Source organism: Hirundo rustica, chromosome 3, assembly GCF_015227805.2.
Source record: "Hirundo rustica isolate bHirRus1 chromosome 3, bHirRus1.pri.v3, whole genome shotgun sequence".
Classification (NCBI taxonomy): domain Eukaryota; kingdom Metazoa; phylum Chordata; class Aves; order Passeriformes; family Hirundinidae; genus Hirundo; species Hirundo rustica.
The window spans coordinates 38,219,384-38,234,049 of record NC_053452.1 but is presented as its reverse complement, the minus strand read 5'-3'; the positions used below and the strand labels follow the sequence as shown (position 1 = coordinate 38,234,049).

Sequence of the window (14,666 nt, the reverse complement as noted above, 5' to 3'; positions counted from 1 at the left end):
TGAAACTGAATGTATAAAATTGAAGAACTCTATGCATGTAGCACACCTGTATAGTGAGCTTCATGATATGTTATTAGTTTTGTTCAAATTCCTTAGTAAAACAAAAAATAAATTAAAAATCCACACTTGAAGTGGGATGACTTTTTTCTCAGGTAAAGTTGGCTTTTTTGTCAGGAGAGCCTTACCATCGTCATCTCTGCCTTTTTGGTTTTTTTCCCCAGGGAATAGATTTAATGGCAATAGGTGTTAAAAAGGGGGAAAGTCAGTCATTTTTTCTCTTTGTGGGCTTCCTTGTTAAGCAAAAGATATAATCCTACCACTAATTTCCTTTCTTTTGTGTGATTGTGTTCTGCCCTAGGATATGACTGTAGATTCTGCGAAAGTTTGCAAATTACAGTGTGGGATTCGGTTTTTCCCCTGGATTTTATTCAATTTTGCTGTGTTTAGGGGAGTGGAGGGCTTTTATTTCCAGTATAAATCTAATAGAAAGCTACAACCTTAGAAAGATATAACATTAAGTGTGTTGCACAAGGCAGCTCTTTGCAGGTGAAGTCTTCAAGGTATATGCTTCTGTATCTTCATGGCTGCCTTGCTGAGATATGAACATCTCTGGTTTTCCCTGAAAAATTTGTTTGCAATCAGTGAAATCTGCCATTCCCTGGTTAGCATATGGCAGTTTAGGTCTCCCTCCGCACCTCAGGCTGTTTGGATACGTAATACTGTGCATTGAGTAATCATCTACTCCTGCTGCAGTAGTAGTCACATTCCCTGATTAGAAATAAGCAGGTGGACTGACAAGTCAGTCATTTATCTATATCATAAACACGCTTCTATCATTCATATTAAGGTAATGTTGCCTGAATAGGGATTGTCTGTTAGCCTGCCTGCAGCACTGTTAGATAGAATTCATTCACATCATTAATGCCTGTTCTCCAGTGTACAGCACAATGTCATCCAAGAGCTTCAGGCAGTTAATTTTACTCATGGTGACTGAAAATGTAGACCTGTTCCTGGCTGGTTTCTGTTTTCTGTCACTAGTTGTGACCAGTAGGAGACCAAAATGGAAAGGAATTCAAATATGTTTCAAAGACTGGCCTGGTTTTGATCTTTCCTGAGGTGAATAAACATTTTTGGTGCCTTCAGGCTTGTCTTAAGCCAGGAGAGCATCTTGGATGTCTCATTCCAGCAGAGGCATTCATGTGGCACCAGGGAGATAAGTTTCACTTAACAAAGAATAACCCTCTGCATTAGACCTTTGGATTTGTTCAGAACTTTCCTGACAGCTTTGACAGGAAGCAGACGTGTCCCTTCACTCCTTTTCAGTCTCAGACAGACAGCTTTCATTTAGTCCCATGGTACCCTCAGCTCAAGACATGGGTTGCTTTAGGAGAGCCATTGCTTTTAGGTTTTCTTTTTCCATCTCCATGGAGATAGGAGTTCTCCGAGCTTCTTGGCTTTACTGACTCACCTCAACTTCCTGTGCCCCAGACCAGAGTGATTTCGCTAAATAAAGGTTTGATTCACAGGTCTTGTGGTTAGACTTACAGTTCCAAGCAAAACAAATACAAAGCATACAGTACAAGCCTGTGCTTGATAATGGGACAAGCAAATAGGAAATGAAAGGCGTATGATAGTCACTAGGATACTGCTGAGAAACCACTTTCCAGCTTGTAAAGATAGCTGTGTTTGAAACAGCCCTCTTAAGTGTTCTTCACTACAGCACATTCTTCGTCGCATGCCATTGAGGTGACTGATGTTTTCACCGTTACTGATTTGTGGTTTTGCATATACTGTGTACATTCACGTATTTCTCGTTCTTTGTTTCAGAGATGGTGATGTTGCTGGAATGGTGGTCAGGCACCGATTGCACCCTTTACACTGACCCAGAGAGTTACCACAAGTACGGGAAGGAGAATGCCATCGTAATCCTTAATCACAACTTTGAAATTGACTTTCTCTGTGGTTGGAACTTTTGTGAGAGATTTGGGGTCTTGGGGGTGAGTTACTTAGTATTTAAGATAAATGTCCTTGGATGTGAAATAAACCCCAAAATAAGTTAATTGTGTTTTTGAATTAACAGATTGGTGCTCGAATTTCACTCTGCTGCTGTCCAGAGTTAGAGGTGAACCTAAAGCAGTGCAGTGCAAGCATGTGGAGACAGGATGGCTGGGGAAACCACAGAAATTTTAAAAGCATTGCAGTTAAAGCTGATGAAGGAGATATTTTCTTAACCTGTGGGGATCATTGCAGTTATTTCGCGCTGCGTGTTTACTAAGTAACTGTTGCAGTTCATTGTGCTGCATGAAGATGAGCGATCCCATGATTCTTTCCCAGTTGAAATACAGAATTTTTTTGCTTTTTCCAGAGTAGTCTTACAAATCCACAGCTAGAGTTTGAATGATGTAGCCTGCCTCTCTTAGAAAGGAAGAGCAGCCATATTAAGTGAAAGCAGTGACCAGCTAAAAGCAGTAAGAGATGGGGGAGGAATGAGTTATTCATGGTTGAATACACTGCTACATTAAGCTAGGAGTTCATGTGCATTTCAGGGTTGTTTTTTTTATTTTCCCCTGTCAGATCATGGGGATAATTCAAGCCCCTACCTAAATCAGCCTGACTTCATTCTGTGGTGGTGACGATATTCTCTGTCTATAAAGAATTTAGATAAGTGTTCCTCCCTCGTAAGAAAGAAGACCAGTGACTCATTTTGGCAGTGTTCTGCAGCATCCTTCTAGCTTTTGTACTGGCCACTGTCAAAGTCCTGACCTTGGATTGTGTGAACCTCTGATTTTTGTGGCTTTCTCTTTGGACTCTTTCCATTTTCTGGACATTTAGGCGCCAGTCCTGTCACTTTCAAATTACAGCAATGGCAGTCTGTTTAACAGAAACATAAAAAGGGGTCTTAAAAGTGGAGGAAAGTGAACCGAAGCAGTACAGGCTCTTCATGTAACCAAAGTGGCTGTTGGCTTCTGAATAACACTTGTGCCGTATTGTCTAGGGCTTGAGCACAGAGCTGGAGGATGGCATGGAACAGTAGGAGATGTAGGGAAATCTGTTCCTAGCAGGCAGATGTAAGTGCAAAAATCAGTGGTGTTGTAGTACAGCCTGTCTGACTTAGTAAGCTAAATGGCCTCAGTTCTCTAAATAGAGCTGTGTTTTTGAGGGTCAGGTGCTTCTTCAGTAAACACGAATGTAGAAAATGGAAGGATTGTTTCTGTACAAAGTAATGAGGGCCTGCAAGGTCAAAAATGCCTTGTTTTACATTGTTACTATGTGGTTGGATGGAATCTTGCTAGCTGCAATTCTTTTTAATAGTTTTCCAAGTTAATAAGGATTCTGGTTTAGTTTTTTGTGTTGTTACCTACTCATGAGGAAACCACAACGTAGAAACAACTTGTTGAAATTACTGTGCTGCACTAACTGAAAATATTTTTTTCCTTTTTTTGGCTGCTTGCATTTATTACTCAGTTTTCATTTATGCTAATCTTAGGATTATTTTAGGAACTGATATATGCTGGCTGTGTTTTTGCTTTTTTATTTTTTAACAACAAAACAAAAACAAACAAAAAACCCAAACAATTAACACCAAAACCAACACAAAACTATTTCAGTCCTGAGTAATGCACTGTGGTTTTACTTCCCAGAAACTGTTCCTGGAAGAAATAGTTTCCACATGCTCTCATTTGCATAGATGTCTTTACTTAATAAAGCAGTGCATTTCCCTCTTGGGGCAACCAGCCCAAGTTCTTCTTAAGCCATGTTAAAAAAACCCATAAAGAATGGAAAGTGCCAAACAGTGATTTTCCTGACTGGATTGTCTGTGTTGGTTGTTACCCTGGTACTTGTCTTGGCCCACTGCAAAGGTAGGTGATTGTGCAGTGACGGGAAGTGTAGGTTGGTTTGACTTGTGCTGCCTTACGTGAGCTTCCAGTGCGCAAAGTTTCACAGCGTGGTGTGGCAGCACAGTTAGGAATGCAGGAACCATTAGGGCTGACGTTTAGGAAAAGAGTTATAGGAAAGAGATAAGTGTACAGAGGGCTTTCTTAGGTGTGGCAGCCTTCAGTGTTTTGTTGTTTAGGGACTTTATGAGCCAATGAGTGTTTATATTTAATGATGTTTAATGTTATGCTCCGTGAAGTTTCTATGCAAACTTTGGGTATCAGCCAGCACCTTACTCAGCTGATCTCATGCCTGCTGCTGCTGAAAAGGAAATGTTGCACATGCAGTCTCCTGCGTCTGTTAGGATGCTTGTCTGCCCTGTTTGGCAAAGTTTTAGATACTGTCTCTTTTCTGCCTTAATTAATACAGTGAAGAAAGGAGAGATGAGTGGGGAGGAGGAAGAGGGAGAAGGTGAAGACAACTTAGAGCCAAAGGAGTTGGAACTGACTGTGCTTGGCTGCAGCGGGCAGAATGGCTTTGTTATGGCATCCAGCTGTGCCCTGCAGCTCTGGCGGACAACAGCAGCGCTCTTAAGAGTGTCACAAGCATGTGGTCAAACTCTCAGTATTTTACAGCTTGAACATTTCTTTAATGAAGCCCTTAAATGTTGTAATTTTCTGCTTGGTTGTTGCGGTTTAACCATCCAGGCAGCTAAACACCATATAGCCACTTTCTTACTCCCTGCCCCCTGTGGGATGGGGGAGAGGATTGGGGGAGGGAGGGGGAAATTTTGGGTTCAGGTAGACTTTAATAGAACAGAAAAGGAAGGGACAAAAGTAATGATGATGGTGATAAAAGAATCAGAGTGTATAAAACAAATGATCCACAGTGGAATTGTTCACTACAGTCCAGTTCCTCAGCAGCAGTCCCCAGCCATCTTTCCCCCTAGTTTATATACTGAGCATAACATCAAATGGTATGGAATATCCCTTTGGCTAGGCTGAGTCAGCTGTCCGGCTGTGTCTCTTCCCAGCTCTTTGTGTCCAGCAGTGTACTCGCTGGCAGGGTGGTGAGGAGCCAGAGTCCTTGATGTAGTGTAAACACTGCTTAGCAACAGCTAAAACATCCATGTGTTATCAACATTATTGTCCAAAATCCAAAACACAGCTACTGGGAAGAAAATTAGCTCTGTTCCAGCTAAAATCCAGACATTGTTTTTGTGTAGATGAAAACAATATTACAATATTAAACATCCTGAAACCTGTCTTGCCCCTTCGGTTCAAAAAAAAAAAGTCTTCCTTTTGAAAACTGCTCTTCCTGGTCTCAGTTGAAACATTCAATCTGTGCATTTTTCTGCTCCTTCTCTTGTTTTTCCTGGACTGGCTTTCTCCTTATAGCCAAATAGCCATTATCCCTAAAGGTTTATAAAGCTCTATCAGTGTGGCTTTGATTTATCAATGTGGTTTAGGGTTGGGGTTTCTTTGCTGTTTTTGGAAGATGGAGTGGGAGTGGCATAGTCTCTTGCCTGTTTTTAGGTTTGTGAACCTGAGTGTTCTTCTAATGACTCAAATCTTGCCTGTGTATGGCACGAGGTTCTCTGCTCTGTGCTGTCCTTCCCATGTCTGTGACATGCTCATCCTAGGATTTACCTTATTCGTTGGACAGCCTAGACACTGTGTCCCCATTCAAATGCATTAGTAGTCCTTCATTCCCTCAAGGTGTGTTGCTAACCATCCTCTTGAAAAAAGACCCACTGGGCACCAGAACTCAAAATCAGGGCATGAGCAAGTTCGGAGGAAGGAGCTTTTAGTCAGGATTCTTACCAAAAGTACTTCAATATGCTCCCTGCCTGGATTCACTACTTTGTTGTTTGGTCTGACAAAGCAGCAATAAAATAGCTTTTTTAGTAATTTTAACAGCCATTTGTCTGAGGTGAAGACAATATTTGAGAAAATTGCCCGTGCTTTAAAGCTAATCCTGCTGGTTTTAAGCTTAACTACCTGTTCCATATGTCAGGAAACTTAATTTGAGAGTTGCTTATGTTGAAGCTTGCTGTTTGAAAAGCTGAGTGTGGCCTTAAATGTAGGTGTGAGAAGATACTTTTTTATATTATTGTATGAGACTAATAGGTGTGTGGGCACAATAGGTTGTGCATTTTAATATAGTAACAGATTTTTAAACTGGATTTGAAGTGGTAAAGGGACAAAATCAGGCTTGCTAGAGATAAGTCTGTGTTACCTTTCCAACATGGAGAAGTTTTATTCAATGTGAGGCATGAGGACTTAGGAGCATAACTAAATTTCTGGAATGATGGCTTGGAGGGCCTAAAGAAACATCCCTTGCCATTGTGATGTCCCAGAGAGTATAATATGAAGGAGTGATATATTTCAAAAGTAGAGCAGTCTGAATCACTGAAAGTGTGTCAGTGCTGAAGGCAGCCTGCAGAGCAAATAACTTACGAGGCAGATTGCTGTTGCTAATGGTTTACACTACAATGAACTTGTTTTAAAGCTCAGGAACAAGTTTTGTTGGACACTTTCAGCTTGCACATTGATTTCATGCTGTTTGTTGTGTTCTTTAAACAAGAGGTGTTGAATAACTGAGGCTGGACAAGTAGAATCAAGATTTTCTTTCTTTGAGACCATAGTTGGGCAAATGCGCTAAAGCGAGTTTGTAAAAGTACTTTTTTTTAAGTGATGTTGGTGCAGTCTATCACAAAAGAAGAACTTCATGGGTATTTTATTTGAACAAACTTGGCCAGAATAAATTAACCTGGATTAAAATGTTAGTATTGTAGATAAGTTGTCCCTTTCCAGTGGTAATTTCAGTAAACATCTGTTGAAATTACACAGTTCTGAGCACTAAAAATGTTTGACTTCCTTCAAGAGGGCAGCTTACGTGGGATAAATCAGCACTTTTTAATGATTATTTTTCTGTTGAACAAGCTGAATTTGAAGGTTTGAGGTAACTGTGACATTTACCAAAGCACTTTAGTAAAGGAAAAGTTAGTGGCTGAGGTCAACTAAAGTTGCGTATTTCCCCCCAGGTATTTTCACAGGAGCTGTGCATGGGTTGGTGACTGAAACGGACCAGCTCTAGTTAGAGTTCTGATATTTTAAGAGGGATTACAGAATATGCTGAGTTGGAAGGGACCCACAAGGATCAGCAAGTCCAACTCCTGGTCCTGCACAGCACCATCCCCAGGAATCACACCAGCTGCCCAAGAGTGTTCTCCAAACACTTCTCAAACTGTGTCAGGCTGGTGCTGTGACCGCTTCCCCCAGGAGCCTGTTCAGTGCTAAACCCTTTCAGGGTGAAAAACCTTTTCCTAATATCCAACCTAAACCTCCCCTGACACAACTTCAGGTCATTCCCTCAGGTCCTGTCACTGTCACCACAGAGAAGAGATCAGTGTTTGTGCCTCCCACTCATGAGGAAGGTGTAACTGCAGTGAGGTCTCCCCAGTCTTCTCCAGGCTGAGCAGACCAAGTGACCTCAGCTGCTCCTCATACAGCTTCCCCTCAAGGCCCTTCACCATTGTTGTGGTCCTCCTTTGGACACTCCCCAATATTTCAGTGTTTAATTTTTATATTATGGCACTGGAGGTGAGGCTGCCCCAGCTCAGAGCAGATCAGGACAATCCCCTCCCTTGCCCAGCTGGCGATGCTGTGCCTGATGCCCTCAGGACAGGGTTTTCCCTCCTGGCTGCCAGGGCACTGCTGACTCGTGTTCAGCTTGGCATTGGCCAGGACCCCAGGTCCCTTTCCACAGCACTGCTCTCCAGCCTCCCGTTCCGCAGTCTGTGTGGCAGCCTCTGAGGGGAGGCCTAAGGAATTCCTCCCTCATGAGAGCAGCCTTGCCAGCGCAACGCACCGAGGAGTTTCCTTTCCCTGATTAGTTCTGTCATTAGCCTTCCTTCTGCTCCTAGAACAGATGGGTGCATAAAATAGTGTGAGGTGATTTTGCTTATTTTTATGTGCATCTAAGGAGTCAAACTCCCACGTGTCTAAAAGAGCGCTTTTAAATTGTGAAAATGCGTCGGCACGGTAAAGGAATAAGAACGTGCCCCAGGGAAGAGTTCAGGCATCTATGCAGAGTACACTTAGATTAGTTTGTGGTAGTTCTTACAACACTGAACGCTTACTGTAAATAAACTTTAAGAACATTGTTGAGATTTGTCTTTTGGTGGGGGGTGGGGCGGTGGTGGTGATAGGGCTGCTGTAGGCCTCATTGTGCCGGAGAGTGGTGAAAGGGGGAAAGGAGAGCCTGTTTCTCTGTGCCCAGTTTGGGGAGCGGGGTTCAGTGCTGCTGCTGTCATGTAATGGGGAGTAATGTACAACATGGCTTGAAACTGGAATTACTGCAGCTGCTTCTCAGGGAAGCGGTGGGTTTGGAGTCCTGATCTGGGCCCATCACTGAAATTATGAAATTCTCAAATGCTCAAGAGGGAGCACTATTATTACAAAGCATTAAATCATTTCATAGAGATGGTTCCTGCATTCTTAGAGATGGAACTCTCTGTTATCCTCTGTTCTGCTTTTGTGTAACAGTTGCTGGTGAAGCTGTGTGATGTGCACTTGCCTTCCTGTCTTAGGAGCTTTTAGATAGCTTAATTATTTAAGGTGTTTTCCTTCTCAGGGAAGGAGAGCAGATGAAAAAAATGAGCTGAGATAAACAATTAGGTCAAGTCTCTTCCTATAGCAGCCAAACGAACAAGAGTGACTAAAAAATAAAAGTAAATATTTTCTGTTAATGGTAACTTCTACCAATAAGTTGTTTCTAGTCAAATGCCACGTGTTGGAATCCATCTGCAGAGCTTTTTGGTGGGCTAGCTTATAATAATACCATGGTCAGAAAATGGACTGTAATTACTCCCATCTTCTAAGGAAATGTCACTGTTTTTTAGGAAATGCTGAGGCAACAATTTCTTTATGAACATGACACACACATGTGCCATTTTATTGATTAAATAACCAAGTGAAATGTTAGACAGCTAACCAGGGTAGGCTGGCTTGGAAGGCAGGAAAGGAGCACATGGAATCAGTACTCCTGCCCTAGGGGAGGTTAGTCTGAGATGATCACAGAGTTAAATTCTGGAGTAGGATTAATTTACAGAACATCTTGAATGCTTGATAAATCACAGGCTATCTGTGGAATGTCAGGACCAGTCACTTCAGTGTCTGTCACACCTGTGAGACAGGAAGAGTGCATTTTTTTGTTTTTTCCTACTCCAGAAGCATGCTTTGAAGAGAAATTCACTACTCTAAGTATTGCTGGCCTTTCATAAACAAAACTGAACACAAATTGAGTATTCTTATTGCTGCTGTTGTTTCTAGTGTTTAAGGTTTCTTCTGTTGGTAAACCATGTGTGCATGGATAGCATCAGTACGTTGTGCTGCAATGGCTGTGTGACTCTGATGCTTTTTTTTTTTTTTCCCCTCCATGTTGAGATGCTCCAGCTTTTATGAGCAGTATAGTTTCAACATATCTTGAAGGAGCTTGAGCTGCCACTGGCAGGATCTGATTGAATTAAGAATTTTGGACGATAAGGCTTGGGTCATTTACATGGATTCCTCCATGTTTGAAGGAATTTGGCTTCTCTTTTGGTTTTCAGTGTTTGGGTAGGATAGAGCAACACACACTTACATATATTTTAATTCTAGAATTCTTCCATGCAGATACCTGAGATTAGATTTGACTGTTCTGTCATATGAGAGAAACTTATTTTTCTTTGTTTTGCTTTTATACCAGTGTTGAAACTGAGTCTGGTCAATATGAATCAATACGTTTGTGTTTAACTATGCAAGTCTCATACCCACAGTGCACTCTTAAGTGGTTTAACTCTGACTTGCTTTGATTCTGTCTTGCAGAGTTCCAAAGTGCTTGCAAAGAAGGAGCTCTCCTACATGCCTGTCATTGGCTGGATGTGGTATTTCCTAGAAATAGTCTTCTGCAAGCGCAAGTGGGAGGAAGATCGGAAAACAGTCGTGCAGAAGTTGCTCAATCTCCGGGACTACCCTGAAAACTTCTGGGTGAGCGATGATTAGCAAATGGAGTGTGAGGTGCTGTAGTGCTCAGCAGGAATGAGTCACAGGCAGTATGTGATGCTTACCAGGTTGTTCCTGAGACTTGATTTATTAGCTTCCTTGGGAGTATCAGGAGAATAGTCTCAACTGAATTCTCTCTGGAGGTTCCCATGTGCTGTGTTGTGTGATTCCTTCTCTGTGGTATGGAGCCCTGCAGATATTACTGCACAAATACCTGCACTGTGTTCCACTCAGTAAATTTCGTGGTTCCCTAATTACAGGCTCTGGATAGGGGTAGATGCAGGGGTTCATGGCTGTGTATCAGATGCATGTGAGAATGTTGTACTGAAGCACATCAGCTATATTTGTTATCTGAGCTCCCCTCTCACCTTGGATTGCAGTTCATAATAGTGTTTTCTCCTTCCCTGTGATTCTGCCATTCCTGTGAAGGTGTTTGGTCAGACATGGCCCAGTAGAAAGTGGAATCCACCCGGTCATTGAAGGGGCCTGATGGAGCCATTGGCTGTGTTGATTGATGTCACTTTTCAGTAATAAGACAATCTTAACTTTTTGCATCACTATAGTTTTTTAGTATTCACTGGGCCTGGTATTTCCTTATCTGAGAACAAAAAGCCTTTGAATTTTTTCTCCTCTCAGAAATCATAAAACTTGCAGTTCTTCTGAGCTAGTGATGGCAAGAGTGCAATTCAGTTAAAGAAATGGAATCTTAAGCAGCGTCCCCAGGGCCTACAGAAACTGTTGCTATTTCCTCATGAAGATATATATGATATATTTCTCATGCTCTGAAACAAATTTCTTTTGTTAATTGTCATTGATTTAAATGAGTGCTAAGCAATCAAAACTAATCTCTGTGCTTCGATGTTTAAGTGACTTCCAGGCAGGAGGCTGTCTAGCAAAGGGGGGATTCTGGGATTTTAGCTTCAGTTTCTCTTCAGAGATTTGCCTCTGCTCTGTGACTTTTCTATACACGTAGGAAGCTCAAGTCTAGTCAATGCACACCAGCCACCATCACCCTGTAGATATTCCTGTAGAGGGATTGCTAAAAAGGAGCTATATCTATGTAAGGGAGGTAATTGTTGGTGTACACCTGGGGTTATTGCAGTGTGGAGTTTTAATTTGCTTTTGTATGATGACATAATGTCAAAAGGCACAACAGTAGGACCTTGGAAGGAAAACAAGACGAAGCATGCTAAGTGTGAGATTTTTTTTATCAGTTCTCTATGTCTCATCAATCTGAATAATATTATGCTTGCAACACACAAGTAAAAGCACTCTTGTACTGATTGGCTAGTTTCTTCAATATCTCTGTCTTTTTTGGCTACATTTTTGCTGTGGGCTATGAGGACTTACTTTGTGTGATTTGGCACTACTCTCTGACGTGTTAGTTTGCATTCATGCTTAGCAGAAAGCAGATGAACAAGTGGGAAATCTCCGAAGATCTGTGTGCTCTCCCCTGCCTGCCAGTGGCAAGATAGTAATTATTCATGTCTGAGCACTTCCACTGTGTAGTTCATAAGAGCATGAGCCTTTCAGTTGTCCTGCATGTGCTGCCTTACATCTGTTATCAGCTGTCTCATTGGCATCAAAGTTACTGTCTGAAGTTGTCCATGGACCTCGAGTTCCATAGGGAAAGAAAGCGGGTTGGAGTGAGGGCAAACAAGCTGGGCACTGAAGCATTTCCTAGAAATGTGTTTGGTTGAGACACCTAGAAAATTTTAGATGCCACGATATTTGAACTCTTCACCATCAGAGAAAGATTTGCAACAGGAGTATGTTTTGAGTATTTTCTAACAGCTCATTAGAGATGGAGTGACTCAGAGAAACCAAGTCATTCTGATGGCAAGTAGCAGAGCAGATGTTAAAGCCTAAAGGCTGAAGTTCAGACCGGATGGCAGCTTGGAGGAGTGTTTGGATTTGGGGTTTGGGGTTGGGTTTTTTTTGGTTGGTTGTGATTTTTTACCTCAGTCAGATAAGTTACATAAATATGTATGTGGCTACACCCGTCCCTGTTAGTAGTGTTGATTTGGTTTGGGCTGGTGGGGATTCAGGAGACCTCTGCTCAGTCAGCAGAAGACCTGAGCTTCTGTCTAATTGTAGTTCTGTCTTGGTTTTAGTTCCTGATTCATTGTGAGGGCACAAGGTTCACGGAACAGAAGCACCAGATCAGCATGCAGGTAGCCGAAGCCAAAGGTCTGCCCAAGCTCAAGTACCACCTCCTGCCACGAACGAAAGGATTTGCTGTCACCGTGCAGTGTTTGAGAAATGTAGGTAAGGAAAGTCACAGGGGACAGTGCTAAATGGTTTTTCCTCTAACTGCTAACAGTTTGTCATGCTTTTCTTTTCTTTGTAGCCTTTGTCCCAGCAGAAAAATCCTGGGTTACTTTCAGACTGTTTTTTCACCAGCTTCTGGTTTTATTAACAAACTGAATCAGTTTGTGGGGTTGGTGTTGGTTGGGGGTTTTTTTGGTTTTGGTTTTCTGGTAAGGGTTTTTTGTTTGGTTTTTGGGGGGGTTTTAATTTATTATTGTTATGTTTTGTTAACTGTGACTCGTGTTGGGAATCTCAGTTGCATATTTTTTACCAATTGGTACATATTTTGTTGCATATTTTGTAATACCTGTTGCCAATGGATAGTATTTCTTAGTTACTTGCTAAGCAATTCTATTCTAAATGAATCAAATGCATCAGTAGAGAGTCTTGAGGCACTGTGTCTTAAAATAATTTCTTGTGGTAAATGACTGCCTCAAGTAAGGCAAATTTTAAATCAAAAATATTCTAATTTAAAATTCTGTATAGATCTGCTCTTTAGAGTTTTATTAATGGAGCTGAGGAGGGGGAATAGACCTTGACTGAAGATACATATAGGTAAAATGTATAAACAGTTTCTACATTACAGAACATGAGTAAGTTTTTAGCACTGTTTTGAGCTTCCTATTTATTTCTGGTTACTTGCATTTCACAACTTCAAGGTGACATCGGTAAGAATATTGTACATGTTGCCTTTGAAGTGATAGACTGACCAATACTATCTATCAAATTCTTTAACTAATGCTATCTATCAGAGTCTCCTGCTGTGTACTTCACGGGCAAAGGAAAGACAGTGAAAGACAGTAGCTGTAGTGGTACAGGGTCTTTGGGGTCTGGTAGATTTGTGTGTTAGATGGCTGATGTGTAAGAAAGAAAAGAGTGGTTTCTGGTTTAGAAGAAAATGTTCCAGCTTGGCTGAAGTTAATGTCAGAACTTCTTTTGTCTTTGGAGACATGTTTTCATGTGGCATATCTGGGATAGCTGCTGTAAAGAAAAGCTTCCCAGTCAGCTGGCTTGCTATCTCCTGTATTTCTTCTAAATATCCTCTGGTGTGCCAGGCAGATCATACCACTGTTGTAGCTTCCCAGGCACCCACAGCTTTCCACCCCTGAGATGGATAGCATAGCTTGGATCCTTTCTGACCCATGAAGAAGAGGTAAGTTATGTGAAGCATCCAGCAACCCCCTTAAGAGCACGTTTTGGCCTTGCCTTTTGAATAAGGGTGACTGTTCTGCTGGGGGCAGGGGGTAGGAGACTTGAGGCACAGGAGAAAGGATGAGTCAAAGCTCTGTGGCCTGTAATGCCCTGAGCTGGGAATGAGGAACAGGTTCTTTTGGTGGTGATTTTGTTCTTCCCACTGCTCTGTGTAATGCCAGCAAAATAACGGCGGGGTTGTGGACAAGTAGCTGATTCGTGGGAAAACATTCCAAAAGGAAACTGATGCCTTAGCTTTAGGAAACCCAAGTGACATTTATTAAAAGTCTCGGACATTCGTGTGACACACTACTGTAACAGTTGTTAGTACTCTAAGTACTTGAAATACCTTCAGGAAAGGAAGACTGAGGCTGCTAGATTACTTATTTTATCTAGGGGAGTATATGTCACTGCCTCAATCCAGAAGCTGTAACTTGCTAGGGCAAGCAGTGTAAGGCCAGGAGGAAGGCAGTATTTCCTTGTGAGGGTTCCAGGAGGAGCAGTGTTGTACCTTCTCATATACAGTTTCAGCAAAAATTGTTGACTTAAAAATCCAACCTACAAACCTCTGAGAGTTTGATGACCCCAGATCGGTGTTGCAGGTTATTCTGGGTTTGTTGCTTTACTCGCCTTGTTACTATTTGCAATGAGAGGAAGATAGAAGGGTTACTGACTGGGTTACTCTATGTTTCTTTCCTATAGAGACAAGACAATGTAAAAAACATCTGAAAACAATGTCTTAATTTTTATAACTCCTTGTACCATTATTATGTACAGATAATAATTAATGCATGCTTTTTGAATAGAGAATGTGATGGCAGTCTCTTTTGAGAGTTCATGATCTGGAAATGTAAGTTCTGTCTAGAAATTAGGTTATATCCCTGTGCATCTCTGAAAGTGCAAGACTGGTGCTGAGCTGCTTGAGCCCATTTTGGACTCCGTCATTTAGCTAATGCACTTTCTGTTCTCCCACAAGGGTGGTGGGCCTGGCTGGAGTGCCTTGCTGAGGGATGTAGCTGCAGCAGGACATAGCAGTGCAGCCAAGTCACAGGTTTGGGACCAGTTCACAGCTGGGTGTGACAGAGCTCCTGTCCCTTTTTTCCCCTCCTTTCTGCCAGGGTGTGATTGAGCTTGTCAGAGGCTGTAGTACTGTGGGATGGATAGATGCTGGTTTCTCTGGCTGTAGCTGTAATTCATCCATGGCAGCAGAGATCACAGGCTGGTCCTCTTCAAAACTTTGTG

The 14,666-nt window shown here is 42.0% G+C and overlaps 1 protein-coding gene across 4 annotated transcripts in view; it reads left to right on the top strand.

Annotated features, from left to right (window-relative positions):
- Positions 1–14,666, top strand: part of AGPAT4 (1-acylglycerol-3-phosphate O-acyltransferase 4) — a 71,290-nt gene that overhangs the window by 36,998 nt on the left and 19,626 nt on the right. For all 4 annotated transcript variants that reach the window (XM_040060009.1, XM_040060007.2, XM_058419981.1 and 1 more), the window contains 3 exons: positions 1,828–1,997; positions 9,747–9,908; positions 12,038–12,191. In XM_040060009.1, coding sequence (XP_039915943.1) covers positions 1,828–1,997; positions 9,747–9,908; positions 12,038–12,191 — 486 coding nt within the window. The remainder of the gene's footprint in view (positions 1–1,827; positions 1,998–9,746; positions 9,909–12,037; positions 12,192–14,666) is intronic.